We start from the raw sequence: 15,308 nt of genomic DNA on the forward strand, positions 1-15,308 counted from the left end.
ATTTGTATTACAAGCGTATTGCAATTTGCATAGTGTAAAGCTTCAAAGAAAATAACTGACAAGGTCGACCTTGTTTTAATAGTAGCAATTTTAATTTTTCCCGCACAGGAATCTGAGGGTTCGGAACCCATCGTTGATCACCAGCGGGTTATATCGTCTGGTACTTAAACCATTCGCGTACTCACGTACACAATTTGTCGCTTGCCTACAGACAATCAAACAGAATAAAAACACTACGAAACGTGTGATGATTCGGTTTAAGATAAGGTAGGTTAGGAATGCGCCCCCATTCCCGCAGGAGATGTCGCCCAGGAGGACTGTTCGTACGGGCCGCAAATTGTTTACAAACAAAATTTACTTCGAACCTAGGGAAGAAGGGCAAGTCTTTGGAAGCAATGGGAAAGACACTGGCAAAGAGTTTGTTGCTCGTGTGGCCACCACACTCGATGTGCATTTATAAGCGCTTCATGTTGTTGTTCGCTTTCCCTCGTCGCCGGGATTGGTGTGCAAGCGTTTGGCCACCTCTTTTCGTGTGGGTGTACACGTTCAAGACTTGGGAAGTGTTTGTATATACGCTGTGGCAAGATGGCTATGAACGATGGCCTTTGCCAGATTCGGCGATTGCTGGTGGAACGTGCTGATGCCAAGCTGTGACAGTTGGATTGAGTGGCCATAGCAGACGATTAGCTCTAGGAGCTCGAAAGCTTAATAGTGCGTCAAGTAATAAGAATTAAAACTGTTCCATTGTTAGTTGATTCGTGCCTCTAAATGTGATCTTCTGTACAAGTAGTGCATTGAATGATCGTTTCATTACTCGTTTCGGTGATCATCGTTACATTGTGGTAACGTGGGAATTATTTTCCGTTTGCTGTCGTCATTTTAATTACCGTATCGTGACACAGGACATTCACCTAGCTGCCCTGCCCCGTGTAAAAACAGGTGAACTAGCCTTGACCTCAATTAGTGTTAACTTTGTGGGACGTTACTGTGCAAATGTATGGCATTTGAGATACATTCATTGTCAGGTGATAAGGATGCTAGTAAAGATGTCCGTCTTTTTTTTGTTGTCCATTTATTGTGACTTTATTAGGGTGAACAAAACAAACACCGCTTATCGTGTCTTATTGTGCGTGCTCGAAGAATAAGAAGCGCGAGATATCAACGCTGGCCACGCGAACCATGTCGTATTTGTCGGTTGTAAAGATGGCCTATAGCTAGCCTAAAACAAGATACAACCAACGTACTTCTCATCCATCATCTTCCGTGTCAGAGGTGTGCAATCTGTTTTCGTTCCTGACTGATAAGACGCTTCGGCTTTTAATTTTGGCAACGAACCGGTTCATGGCGGATCGTGATGGTCACGCACCGGGCAACAGCTGCTTCAATGTCCGGGCATTTGTCCAGCGATAGCGATGGCTTAGCCTGACCACCACGGCCTGTTTCTTATCTGCATCAGTGTCGTCGTATTACGGCATCTTAAATCTTCACTAGATGGAGGGACCGGAGCGTTCCTTTCAACTTCAGTTTCCCTCCCCCTGTTTACCACCTTTCATATTCTCCCCTTTTCGGGTTTTAAGACGTTTGATATTTGATCTAGTGATGGGTTCGGTGGAATGCACCCACGGTTCCGATCCGGCTCCGGGTCGTGTGATTCCAGTTCCGATTCCGAAGAAATGGAATTGACGGTTCCACTCGGAACCGTCCGGAATCGTCCGGAACCGTCCGGAACCGTTCGGAATCGTCCGGAATCGTCCGGAACCGTCCGGAATCGTTCGGAATCGTCCGGAACCGTCCGGAATCGTCCGGAACCGTCCGGAATCGTTCGGAATCGTCCGGAACCGTTCGGAATCGTCCGGAACCGTCGGAATCGTTGGAACTGTCGGAACATTTGGAATCGTTGGAACCGTTGGAACCACTGGAACCGTTGGAATAGCTAGAACCGTTGGAACCGTTGGAACTGTTGGAACCACTGCAACTGCTGGAACTGCTGGAACCATCCGGAATCGTAGTCGGCTAGTATGACTTCACAGTACGCACTGTTTTCTTTTTGATTTGATGATTTTTATTTCGTTTTCTTCGCCTTTTGCTCTGCGTGTATCTTTCATAAACGGGTAGACTTTTTTTTATCAAGTAGACAAACGCTTGGTGCTGTTGGGTTTATTTTGATTGCATTGATGAATTGTGTGAAAGTACCGAATGTTATGTTAATCGAAATGTTTTTACAGACTTTTTTCGAAATCGTTCAGAACCGTCTCTGAATTGAATGCTCTGATACTGATAGTGTCTTTTAACCCACACATTTCTTCTGGTTCTACTTCCTTCTACATCTGTCATATTGTCCTTCATCTTTCGTTTATATTTACAATAAAATCAATACTTTAAATAAGATTGTAAATATAATTTACCACTATCGACTTATTTTTTTGGATAGGATCAGAATACTATAATAGGATATGAGGTGAGTCCTATCGTAATCTTTCTTTTTTGCTAAAAAAATAAACTATTGAACGGCTACGATTCTTGCATTTTATTAAATTGAACATATGATTACATTACTATCTATTTATTTGCTATCAGCTCATTACTAAACTATAAGACTTACAGGTTATGGTAATTTTGTTTTATAAAAATGATTTCTTTTAATTTTTTTGATGTCAATCTATTTCTTTTTTCTGTAAGAATGTTACCTGCCTTCGAAAAAATTCGTTCACATGGAACAGAAGACGCAGGAATGCTCAAATATTGTTTGGCAAAATATGATAACGTTGGATAAATCACTTCTCTTTCCTTCCACCATAGAAATGGATCACATTTGACCTGTAAATTTTTTTCCGAAATGTAGCGATCCAGCTCAAGAGCAGCAAGAATTCTTGCACTTGATGTGTGCTCGCTTTGGTGAACTTTTTTCAGTGGTTGCCATATGTCGTCATCGCTATCAAGATCTTTTTCTGCATTGTCTTTAATTTGTGTATCCATTCTATTTTGGAATGGAATCATCTTTTCTATCATATGCGTGTACACATTTTGGTACTGCGCGTCGCTTCCTAAAAATCCATCTTTTTTGAGCCTTGGGTCTAGTAAAATCGCATACGAAACTATTTCAAGATTGTTCGTTGTTTCGAACCTAGTTTTTAGACCCAGTATAAGATCATCTACTAAATCAATAACCTTGTGATGTAGTACTTCCTTTTCTTTTTTTTCAATAATTTTTTGCAATAAGGACCTAGTTAAAAACCCCATTGTTGAAATTGATATCGTTTTTTCCGCCATAATTTCGATTGTAACCGTATTGAACAGCTTTAAGATCTTAGTAGCTTGTTCTATAATGAGCCAATCTTCTTCCTCTAGCTTGCATGAGATTTTCAAAGTTGCAATACAAGATGCTAGTGGAATTCGGTTTTGTTTGAAACGATCCAACATTTCGTATGTTGAATTCCATCTGGTAGGGCAATCTTGTTTAATTTTTAATAGCGGATGATTCAAGCTAGTTTGCATTTCGGCCAGCTTTTGGGCAGCTTTTGAGCTTTTTTTGAAATGCATAACGATGCTTTTTACGTTCTCAATCGTTGATTTTATCTTTTGAAGGCCTCTTTGAACCACTAAATTTAACGTATGGGCACCACACGGGAGATGAGAAAGATTTAATATAGTTGCAGCTGATTTCATGTTGGTCGCATTATCCGTGACCAAAGTAAATAATTTATCGGAAATTTCAAAGGTATTAGTTACAGTCGTTATCCAATCGGCTATATTCTTTCCCGTATGGGTAATTGAAAAATCTGAACATTCCAATAAATACGAACACAGTTCGTATTTATTATTTATGAAATGAGCAGTCACTGCACAAAAATTATCATTATTAATGCTAGTCCAACAATCTGCTGTCAGTGATACAGTTGAAGCTATGAGTAATTTACTTTTCACCACCTCCAAAGTTTCGTTGTAAAGTGCCGGTAATGCTGCATTAGAAATACTTTTTCTTGTTGGCAGTTCATATTTAGGGTTTAAAGCTTTAACGAAATCTCCAAAATATTCATTTTCAACTATTGAAAAAGGATGATATTCTTTACATATCATTAAAAGCAATAGAGAATCGATTTTTTTTTTTGATTCCGAGCTCATTGGTTTGCTGGGTTGAAAAAAATTGGTAATTGTGGTGCAGACGTTTTGTTGGCCGGAAGTACCTTCTAGAGGGGAATCTATTTCAGAATTTGTTGTCGACAGCGGGTTACTCCTGTACAGCGGAACGGTTGGGTGTTTACGACCGAGATGCCTTTTCAAGTTTGATGTTGATCCCTTGCAGTACGAAACTATCTGCTGACAGTAGCGACATTTAGCACCACTTTCAGATTTCGTGAAATGCTGCCATATATCGCTGGTCATGTGTGCCATAGCGCCGAGCTGAAAAGTACATGGTTACAATGTAAGATTAATTTTCTATTGCTTGTAAATCAGTAGCCGTTTTTCCTATACCTCTTTGTAAGACGGACGTGACCAATAGAATTCGAGTTCTCTCCAACTTCAGATAACAGGCGCTTTGAAGTAATGCCCAGTACGTCACCGGTGAAGTCGAAGTAATCGCCTGATCGCCGAAGAATCTCTTTTGCACTATGCACGGATCTTGCACTTGCAACAGTTCGCAAAAAAATTTCACTGGCCTATGTGTATTCAGGAGCTAATCACGTTGAATCAAAAGTAAGCACGCCACTGGTAAAGTAATCGTCTGATCGCCGAAGAATCTCTTTTGCACTGTGCACAGATCTGACTTGCAATGGTTCACAAAGAATTTCACTAGTATGAGCATTTTCTAAGGAAAATGTATTGTTTGGCACTGTCTATACCATCAACACTGTCGATATATAATCAGAGTGTGGTACAGATACTAGTACAGATTGCAGCGATAACACTATTGTACAGTCTGAGCTGTGAGCTATCTGATCCTTAGTGTGTGCTTTGCTTCACTAGTATGTGTGCGTTACAGGGAAACACAATTGATAGGGTGCGGTGAGCCGACTTTAGGGAATCGCGCAAGCGAATATGAAATACGGGACGATTGATATAGAAACACCCAATACTTTAGCGAATCAGCCAAAATTTCTATATCAATCAGTTTCTATATCAATCGTCCCGTATTTCATATTCGCTTGCGCGATTCCCTAAAGTCGGCTCACCGCACCCTATCAATTGTGTTTCCCTGTAACGCACACATACTAGTGAAGCAAAGCACACACTAAGGATCAGATAGCTCACAGCTCAGACTGTACAATAGTGTTATCGCTGCAATCTGTACTAGTATCTGTACCACACTCTGATTATATATCGACAGTGTTGATGGTATAGACAGTGCCAAACAATACATTTTCCTTAGAAAATGCTCATACTAGTGAAATTCTTTGTGAACCATTGCAAGTCAGATCTGTGCACAGTGCAAAAGAGATTCTTCGGCGATCAGACGATTACTTTACCAGTGGCGTGCTTACTTTTGATTCAACGTGATTAGCTCCTGAATACACATAGGCCAGTGAAATTTTTTTGCGAACTGTTGCAAGTGCAAGATCCGTGCATAGTGCAAAAGAGATTCTTCGGCGATCAGGCGATTACTTCGACTTCACCGGTGACGTACTGGGCATTACTTCAAAGCGCCTGTTATCTGAAGTTGGAGAGAACTCGAATTCTATTGGTCACGTCCGTCTTACAAAGAGGTATAGGAAAAACGGCTACTGATTTACAAGCAATAGAAAATTAATCTTACATTGTAACCATGTACTTTTCAGCTCGGCGCTATGGCACACATGACCAGCGATATATGGCAGCATTTCACGAAATCTGAAAGTGGTGCTAAATGTCGCTACTGTCAGCAGATAGTTTCGTACTGCAAGGGATCAACATCAAACTTGAAAAGGCATCTCGGTCGTAAACACCCAACCGTTCCGCTGTACAGGAGTAACCCGCTGTCGACAACAAATTCTGAAATAGATTCCCCTCTAGAAGGTACTTCCGGCCAACAAAACGTCTGCACCACAATTACCAATTTTTTTCAACCCAGCAAACCAATGAGCTCGGAATCAAAAAAAAAAAATCGATTCTCTATTGCTTTTAATGATATGTAAAGAATATCATCCTTTTTCAATAGTTGAAAATGAATATTTTGGAGATTTCGTTAAAGCTTTAAACCCTAAATATGAACTGCCAACAAGAAAAAGTATTTCTAATGCAGCATTACCGGCACTTTACAACGAAACTTTGGAGGTGGTGAAAAGTAAATTACTCATAGCTTCAACTGTATCACTGACAGCAGATTGTTGGACTAGCATTAATAATGATAATTTTTGTGCAGTGACTGCTCATTTCATAAATAATAAATACGAACTGTGTTCGTATTTATTGGAATGTTCAGATTTTTCAATTACCCATACGGGAAAGAATATAGCCGATTGGATAACGACTGTAACTAATACCTTTGAAATTTCCGATAAATTATTTACTTTGGTCACGGATAATGCGACCAACATGAAATCAGCTGCAACTATATTAAATCTTTCTCATCTCCCGTGTGGTGCCCATACGTTAAATTTAGTGGTTCAAAGAGGCCTTCAAAAGATAAAATCAACGATTGAGAACGTAAAAAGCATCGTTATGCATTTCAAAAAAAGCTCAAAAGCTGCCCAAAAGCTGGCCGAAATGCAAACTAGCTTGAATCATCCGCTATTAAAAATTAAACAAGATTGCCCTACCAGATGGAATTCAACATACGAAATGTTGGATCGTTTCAAACAAAACCGAATTCCACTAGCATCTTGTATTGCAACTTTGAAAATCTCATGCAAGCTAGAGGAAGAAGATTGGCTCATTATAGAACAAGCTACTAAGATCTTAAAGCTGTTCAATACGGTTACAATCGAAATTATGGCGGAAAAAACGATATCAATTTCAACAATGGGGTTTTTAACTAGGTCCTTATTGCAAAAAATTATTGAAAAAAAAGAAAAGGAAGTACTACATCACAAGGTTATTGATTTAGTAGATGATCTTATACTGGGTCTAAAAACTAGGTTCGAAACAACGAACAATCTTGAAATAGTTTCGTATGCGATTTTACTAGACCCAAGGCTCAAAAAAGATGGATTTTTAGGAAGCGACGCGCAGTACCAAAATGTGTACACGCATATGATAGAAAAGATGATTCCATTCCAAAATAGAATGGATACACAAATTAAAGACAATGCAGAAAAAGATCTTGATAGCGATGACGACATATGGCAACCACTGAAAAAAGTTCACCAAAGCGAGCACACATCAAGTGCAAGAATTCTTGCTGCTCTTGAGCTGGATCGCTACATTTCGGAAAAAAATTTACAGGTCAAATGTGATCCATTTCTATGGTGGAAGGAAAGAGAAGTGATTTATCCAACGTTATCATATTTTGCCAAACAATATTTGAGCATTCCTGCGTCTTCTGTTCCATGTGAACGAATTTTTTCGAAGGCAGGTAACATTCTTACAGAAAAAAGAAATAGATTGACATCAAAAAAATTAAAAGAAATCATTTTTATAAAACAAAATTACCATAACCTGTAAGTCTTATAGTTTAGTAATGAGCTGATAGCAAATAAATAGATAGTAATGTAATCATATGTTCAATTTAATAAAATGCAAGAATCGTAGCCGTTCAATAGTTTATTTTTTTAGCAAAAAAGAAAGATTACGATAGGACTCACCTCATATCCTATTATAGTATTCTGATCCTATCCAAAAAAATAAGTCGATAGTGGTAAATTATATTTACAATCTTATTTAAAGTATTGATTTTATTGTAAATATAAACGAAAGATGAAGGACAATATGACAGATGTAGAAGGAAGTAGAACCAGAAGAAATGTGTGGGTTAAAAGACACTATCAGTATCAGAGCATTCAATTCAGAGACGGTTCTGAACGATTTCGAAAAAAGTCTGTAAAAACATTTCGATTAACATAACATTCGGTACTTTCACACAATTCATCAATGCAATCAAAATAAACCCAACAGCACCAAGCGTTTGTCTACTTGATAAAAAAAAGTCTACCCGTTTATGAAAGATACACGCAGAGCAAAAGGCGAAGAAAACGAAATAAAAATCATCAAATCAAAAAGAAAACAGTGCGTACTGTGAAGTCATACTAGCCGACTACGATTCCGGATGGTTCCAGCAGTTCCAGCAGTTGCAGTGGTTCCAACAGTTCCAACGGTTCCAACGGTTCTAGCTATTCCAACGGTTCCAGTGGTTCCAACGGTTCCAACGATTCCAAATGTTCCGACAGTTCCAACGATTCCGACGGTTCCGGACGATTCCGAACGGTTCCGGACGATTCCGAACGATTCCGGACGATTCCGGACGGTTCCGGACGATTCCGAACGGTTCTGGACGGTTCCGGACGATTCCGGACGGTTCCGGACGATTCCGGGCGATTCCGGACGATTCCGGACGATTCCGGACGATTCCGGACGGTTCCGGGCGATTCCGGACGATTCCGGACGATTCCGGACGGTTCCGGACTGGGTGGTTGCACCTACCTGCTGGAACTGGTTCCGAATTTTTGTGGAATCGTCTGGAACCAGTTCCGTCTATATGCCATTTTGTCCCATCTCTAATTTGATCCCAAGCGGGCAATCGTTGTTGGTCTTGTTGATGGTTCCCATGGTCGTCTTTTGTGCGGCTGGGGTGGAGCGAAAAGGAAACAAAAAATAAATCCCGATAAGCGTATCCCATTTAATGCACGGCCAACGACTTGGCAGCAAAATTATATAATTGTTCAACATAGTAAACAGGGCTTAGAATTGGATGGTGATAGATTGCGTCTAGGAACGTTTGCTGTGGGGCTGATTGAGCGCGTTTGTTGTTTTGCAAAAAAAGGTTGATAACATGAATTACAATGAGACATTGACATACTTTTAAGGGTTCATCACTACTGTACTGCGTGTAAAAAGAATTATGCGTGAGTTTTTTTTCTCACTTTACAAAATTCGTTTGAAACGACTTCCTTATTTTGAATTCTATTTGCTTTATTTTGCTTTATTGATATGAAATAGAAAAGGTATCATTTGAGCTGCTTAAAGTTAATATTGAAAATATTTATTACAAACCTTTTTAAAAACAAAACTAGGTTGAATAAGCTAATGGAATTCCTTTCGAAATACAAGAAAAATGAACAAGAAAAGGTTAATTATTGCTTAATGTTTTAAAGAAGATAAAAAGTATGTTATTGTATAGTGTAACGAAGAGAATAATGATTGTTGAGCATAAAACACATATTTTCTCTATAGAGGACTTGCATTTCGATATTCCAACAAAACCTTCAATTACTAACCAAGGGCAGCAAACATACGAGAAGTATAGGTTTGACACCTTTGGGACGGAACTTTGAAGGCTGTTGAATGTTTTGCAATACGTTGAAATTCTAAAAATAGAATTGAGTAATCAAATGCTTTATTCGATTTTAATTGTTTTTAAGTAATTTGATTACATACAACCATTATTTTTGTGTAGGAAATACCGAATTGTAACAAAATATTCGGATTGCTCTAAACCTTGCGGTTATTCGGTATGATGCGTGAATGGGATAGTTTGCGTATTGCTTAAGACATCGAGTAAATAAAGTTCAAATACAAATGCAAAAAAGAGCAAAAGAATTGCGTTCAGTAATTCATGCGTTTTTCGAAAGACCTGGCTCGTTCTAGTTCGCAAAAAAGTTTAACTGATCAGTTACTTTAAACGAGATGTTCTATAAGGCTAAATAGATATTTTCAAGTGTTATTAAATTCATTAAACAAATCTTTGAATTGTTTTGCACCGAATGACTATTGCTGTTGCATAAAGAGAGCATCGCCCTGCATCACCCATCGATCGATCCGCGTTGTTGGTGGCGTACTTTAGCGATAATCGAAAGGTTTATAATTACCCGAGTGTTGTAATATGGAACGGACCAGCAAGTTGTGGCTGGATTGATAGGAGGCATTCATGTTATTTGCCTACGCCGTTACACCTTCATCAGCTGACGATGCCTTTGCACAAGTGACTCTTGATAAGGGTTATTGCTTAGCATGCGAAGAAAGCGATAGAACAGCTCCATCCGGCACGATGGTTCTCCACTTTCCATGTTGGATTAATCTGGTTTGTTTCTGGTTTAAGAGCAAGATGTTCCGCATGGTTTTTGTGGCCTTGTGCTGGACTGTATGATTAAGCATGGAAAGAACTTTGCTCTTACCGGTACGAATCACCAGTGGTTCCGATAATCGAAAAGAAGCTTTACTTAGAGGGTGATCAGTATGCTAACGCTTTCAGTTCATTGTAGACTATCAGACCGGTAACCACGGTAACTTCGCATCATGAGCAACGTAACCGTATTGGACGGTGGTTTCGCGACGCAGCTGTCAGTGCACGTTGGTAAAAGCATCGACGGTGATCCACTGTGGAGTGCCCGTTTCAATGCGACCGATCCGAATGCCGTGTTCAAGACACATTTGGACTTTTTGGAGGCGGGCGCAGAAGCCATCATGACCAACACCTACCAGGCCAGCATTGAAGGATACGTGGAGTATTTGCATCTGAACGAAGATACGAGCCTGAATTTGATCAAGTCGACCGTTCGTGTAGCGCAGATGGCTCGTAATCACTTCCTCGCGAAGGCTTCCGTTGACGAACGAAGAAACATCCCGCTGCTGGTGGCTTCGATTGGTCCGTATGGAGCACATTTGCACGATGGGTCAGAGTATACGGGACGCTACTCGACCGATGTTTCTATGGACACCATCCAGAAGTGGCATCGTCCGCGCATTGATGCGTGTCTTGAGGCGGGTGTAGATGCGCTTGGTATTGAAACAATCCCCTGTAAGGTAATGTATGCGACGTGCCGTGCGCGTGTTCCGTTTCCTATTGATTGATTAATTTTTTTTTTGGTGAATCATGGTTTCTTCTAGATGGAAGCTGAAGCCTTGCTGGACATGATGTGCGACGAATATCCGACAGTTCGGTTCTGGATTTCGTTCCAGTGCAAAGACAATCAACACCTAGCCAATGGGGAGCTATTTAGCGAAACGGTCAATTCCCTCTGGACGAAGGCTAGATTGAGACGTAACAAGAACCTGCTAGCGCTCGGCGTGAACTGTGTTCATCCACAGATCGTAACACCTCTGTTCCGCAGTGTGAACGAGAAGAAACTGCCCGAATCCCGCATTCCCCTCATCGTCTATCCCAACTCTGGCGAAGTCTACACCGTGGAGGATGGGTAAGTGTCTCGCACCCGTTGCGTGCGTGTTTCAATTTTTCTCACACGTAAACGATTCACCTTCGCAGCTGGCAAGGTAGAGAGGACTGTGTCCCGCTGGAACACTATGTGCCACAATGGATTGACCTGGGTGCACGATTTATTGGCGGATGCTGCCGAACGTATGCACGCGATATCAAGCGCATCAAACAGACTGTGATCGATCACGCCAACACCAATCATTGCCATTGAATCTGTGCCCTTCTCCAACCAGATGCAATCGGCCAACAACATTATCCTTACCATGACCTAATAGTTCTCTTGTTGACGCAATGTTGAAAGTTTTTAAGATGTTTTTCATCTATTTTATAACTATTTTTTGTTCGTGCATTATTCAAATGTTGTGTAATTTGTTATGTTAACGTGTTTCTTCTTGTAATGTACGCGGTGCGTGCAAGTTGATAATGAAATAAATATGACGTGTAATATAAGCAAACTTTATTGATAAAGCAACATTTATTACTCACATTATTAGATTTATATCTTTAGCAAAACGATAATAGAAAAAAAGTACATTTAATTTGTTGTTTTACATAAATGTTTGCTTTATTTTGTTGTTTCACTTTCTCTTAACCTTTCTATGATACAGACCATTATCGATAAACTGTGTTTTCGTCACATTTTCTCGCTTCTGCTCCACCGCACTACCACATTCCCGCGCCGCGGATCGAAACTAATCTATTCACATGTCGGGTTTTAGAACCGCTTTTCGTGATACATTTCATGTGTTTTCCCGTGTGTTTTTTGTGTGTGTGTGTTTTTTTAAATATTTTTGTTTAAGTAAGATTGAATTGTATGTAAGTGAAGTTATGCGCCATTTACACGTTCTAGCGTTCCGGAAGGTTGTAACGTTGTAATAGGAAGGAAATAAATATACAATTTAACTCACATACACACCCGCTGTACTGGGGTGGTTATTTAAAAAAAAAGCGGACCATTCGTTGTAACTACTCCGGGAAAGCAGTTTTGCCATCGAGCTTTCGAAACACAGGTTGCGTCTTATATATAACGCATGCACCGAAACGTAAATTTTCACACTTTTGTTATTGCATTACTTACCAGAATAATTGTGAATAATTTGTGTATGTGCAATAGAACTGTTTTTTAGAATCTCATCCCATCCAGCTAATGAGGTTCCCATTTACAAAATTTTCCAACATTTACTGTACGCAACTGACAACCGCCCCCGAGACAGCTTGTAACGAGTTGTGTACAAAAAGCTCTCCATTGGTATGGTTCCATTCCTAACAGGATCATTTAATCCTGTTGTATTTACCATTTGCAGCGATGGTTTGCAATGTAACACTTTAAATCTGTTAAAGATCGCTTGCGCTTTTAAGATGTGGTTGTTTCCTTTGCTTCTAGTTGCTCTTGTTGTAAATATGTAATGCCATTCTGCTAAAGGTATCGGTTTTTTTGTTAAGACATTTTGATTATAGGTTCTAGTGTGTTTGTCCGTTTCTTTTTCCTACAGATTTGCAGGACTTGCGGGACCGTATGGAGATCTTTTCCGCCCAGTACACGATCCTCTCTTTCTGCTACGCCATCGCACGAGGAATGTTTCATCTGTATCTGTATGTAGGAGATATGGTTTAGGTTTAGTTTCACGTGTTTTTTTGTTGTTTTCCTGCTTCCTTCTTTGGGGTAAAGATAAAATATGTATAGATTTGTGTGTTGAATGTATTACTTCCTTCTCGTGTTTCTTTTCCATGGAAATGTTTCAAATAACACGTTTAAGCGTAATAGTGGCATTACACACTATATTTGCTTCTTTTAATAGTTTTATACACGGTACACACTAATTTAAAAAGAACGAAAGCACACCAGACCAGCGTGCGTGCTGCTCTCTTCTCTTCAAACGTAATAATGTGAAGCCCTTTTATACATGCCTTTTTTGTCTCAACTGATTCTCATTGTATCTTTGCTCATGTATATATATATTTGTTAGTAGACTGATATCTTTCTTTAGCTGATATGGTTTCCGGGTATGAGAGCAATGAATACGTAAGCAGTTCGTTCGTTCTGTTTTTTTTTTTGGGAGATTCTGTTCTTCAATGGACATTCGTGTTTTGCAGGAGATTATCTGATGTATGTGTGGCTGTAATTTGTGTTTAAAGTTTTCAAAAATTGCAAATGTATTACTTATTACGTTTCATGACCGGATCAATCCTTCCCTTCAACTTTTACTTTTACGTGTGTGTGTGTGTGTGTGTGTGTGTGTGTGTGTGTGTGTGTGTATGTTTTGTGTGTAGGACTCTTCAAACTATCTTCGCCCTTTGTAACTTTTTCTGATTAAATCACCATTTTACATGATGCAACATGTCCTTTTTGTTAAATATGCATTTGAATGCTCTAGCATATGAAGATGAATCATTAACCTTTTTTCCATTCCAGCAAAAAGGGGGTACACCTGGGGGGTAGTTTTTGATGGCGAGATTGTTCGAGTACAGACTCTCTGACCCTTGAATGCCAACGCCTTTAACTCATTTTACTCTTAGCTTTCCTGTGGGTGTTTTTCTTGTAAGTGCAACAAAACATACGTTCTTCTGTTCAGTTCAGTTCTCTAACACTCACAACTCCTTTCCCTTCCCTTTTCGGGAAGATCCTTACTTACACCGGACATGGCCTGATTGCTGCCAACAACCAACAAGATGCTTATGCCTCGTTGTGAGTAGCTATATGAAGATACTAATAGAATTCTGCCGGTAAACGGATACCCGCCACCTTTTGCTTGCTTGCGTGTCTTACACCCTCATCACTGTAAGGGAAACGGTGGCAGCATAAAACCTTCTGTTTTTTATGTTTTGATCCTGTTAAACTTGTACTTTTATAAATATGTATAAGTAGATTTTGCATGTTTTTATATTTTTGTTTCACTTCACTAGATGTACTCGGTCCAAATGCAGACAATGGGGAACTTCAATGTGGAGTGCCCACACGCGTCTTGATCCGTCCAGACAAATGGATTATTCCGGAGATTCACCGATTTGACCGATTTGATGCATCCCGATCCTTACCGACCGGTATGTTACATGCACTGCGTGTCGTATGTCTGTGTCTTCGCTACTCATCAAGAAGGGCTTTTGTTTGTTTTTATCACAAGGACTCTCACGCAATGGTTGCATTTTGTTGGATTTGCTCTTTACGTGTGGTTTTGTTTTTTTTCTTTCTTCAAATTCTTATACCACTCCGATACACGTCTTCATGACGCTTTATGGTACCATTCACAACGTGCAGAGAGGAAGGTGGAATTATTGTAGAGTACCAGGTAGAGGATTACGGGTGCCTCTAGGACTGTGGGGTTTAAATCTCTTCGTAGCTTCGACACTGTGGCACCGGACCGGACCAATCGCCTTCGGGCGTACAGCGGGGACGCTCTGGTGGGCCACCGTTTGCACCGTGCTCGACGAAACCCGGCCGGCACTGGACGGTCAGGTAGTCACCCGGATCGTAGTGGAACTTCAGCGGTGCAATCAAACCGTTCGGTGGATCACCGGGATATGGACACTGTGCTTTACCTGATGCAAGATGATGGGGTTCGTTAAAATGATGCAGAGAAAGAAGGAAAAAGATAAAACAGCCATTAGTTATAGAATAACTTGCGCAATTATAAACGTACGAGATGAAGCCTTTTTTTTCTTAACGCAATGGTATGTTCCATAACTCAGGTAGGGATGTTACAATCGAGACATGATTTTTTATCATTATATCCAATACCCTTTTAGCCCGATTCGATGAACGATCGATTAATCTTGTCCCGCATGAGTACAGAGTGATCAGGGAAGGCTTATGGAATGGATTTTCCAATTGGTGATCCGAAGCAATGAATGAAAGTTCTTAGTAATTGAAGATTGAAGATTAAAGTAACTGCTAAAGCAAATTGTAACCTTTACGGTAGAATAATGAGTGTATATTTACTTGATATCGGACTATCCGAGACATATCAAATGAAGGATCTTCTTTAACCTAAACATTCCATGTGGTAAAGCTAGAAGTAGCAAGTGT

The 15,308-nt window shown here is 40.0% G+C and overlaps 4 protein-coding genes across 9 annotated transcripts in view; 2 read left to right on the forward strand and 2 right to left on the reverse strand.

Annotated features, from left to right (window-relative positions):
* The first annotated feature begins 292 nt into the window (after positions 1–292).
* LOC125765595 (uncharacterized) lies at positions 293–12,212 on the forward strand. 3 transcript variants are annotated; one of them, XM_049430913.1, is made up of 4 exons: positions 293–939; positions 10,332–10,872; positions 10,957–11,264; positions 11,333–12,212. In XM_049430913.1, the coding sequence occupies exons 2-4, from the start codon at positions 10,366–10,368 to the stop codon at positions 11,493–11,495; spliced, it is 978 nt and encodes a 325-aa protein (XP_049286870.1). In that variant the 5' UTR covers positions 293–939; positions 10,332–10,365; the 3' UTR covers positions 11,496–12,212. The 3 variants fall into 3 exon arrangements, with proteins under 3 accessions (XP_049286870.1, XP_049286872.1, XP_049286871.1); XM_049430915.1 differs by having other exon boundaries at positions 293–711; XM_049430914.1 differs by lacking the exon at positions 293–939 and adding an exon at positions 9,721–10,246.
* Positions 2,145–5,070, reverse strand: LOC125765563 (E3 SUMO-protein ligase ZBED1-like). The gene is made up of 2 exons (XM_049430856.1): positions 4,474–5,070; positions 2,145–4,401 (listed from the first exon to the last, which is right to left on the reverse strand). Exon 2 carries the CDS (start codon positions 4,390–4,392, stop codon positions 2,599–2,601), a length of 1,794 nt encoding a protein of 597 aa, XP_049286813.1. The 5' UTR covers positions 4,393–4,401; positions 4,474–5,070; the 3' UTR covers positions 2,145–2,598.
* LOC125765582 (E3 SUMO-protein ligase ZBED1-like) lies at positions 5,106–8,032 on the forward strand. The gene is made up of 2 exons (XM_049430891.1): positions 5,106–5,702; positions 5,775–8,032. Exon 2 carries the CDS (start codon positions 6,100–6,102, stop codon positions 7,576–7,578), a length of 1,479 nt encoding a protein of 492 aa, XP_049286848.1. The 5' UTR covers positions 5,106–5,702; positions 5,775–6,099; the 3' UTR covers positions 7,579–8,032.
* Positions 12,213–13,500: 1,288 nt separating the features above from the next.
* LOC125765551 (locomotion-related protein Hikaru genki-like) overlaps positions 13,501–15,308 on the reverse strand; it is an 85,929-nt gene continuing 84,121 nt past the window's right edge. For 3 of the 4 annotated variants that reach the window (XM_049430837.1, XM_049430838.1, XM_049430836.1), the window contains one exon: positions 13,501–14,821. In XM_049430837.1, the coding sequence (XP_049286794.1) occupies positions 14,607–14,821 (215 nt within the window). In that variant the 3' untranslated portion in view covers positions 13,501–14,606. The remainder of the gene's footprint in view (positions 14,822–15,308) is intronic. The other variant, XM_049430839.1, reaches the window with a different exon arrangement.

Source organism: Anopheles funestus, chromosome 2RL, assembly GCF_943734845.2.
Source record: "Anopheles funestus chromosome 2RL, idAnoFuneDA-416_04, whole genome shotgun sequence".
Taxonomy (NCBI): domain Eukaryota; kingdom Metazoa; phylum Arthropoda; class Insecta; order Diptera; family Culicidae; genus Anopheles; species Anopheles funestus.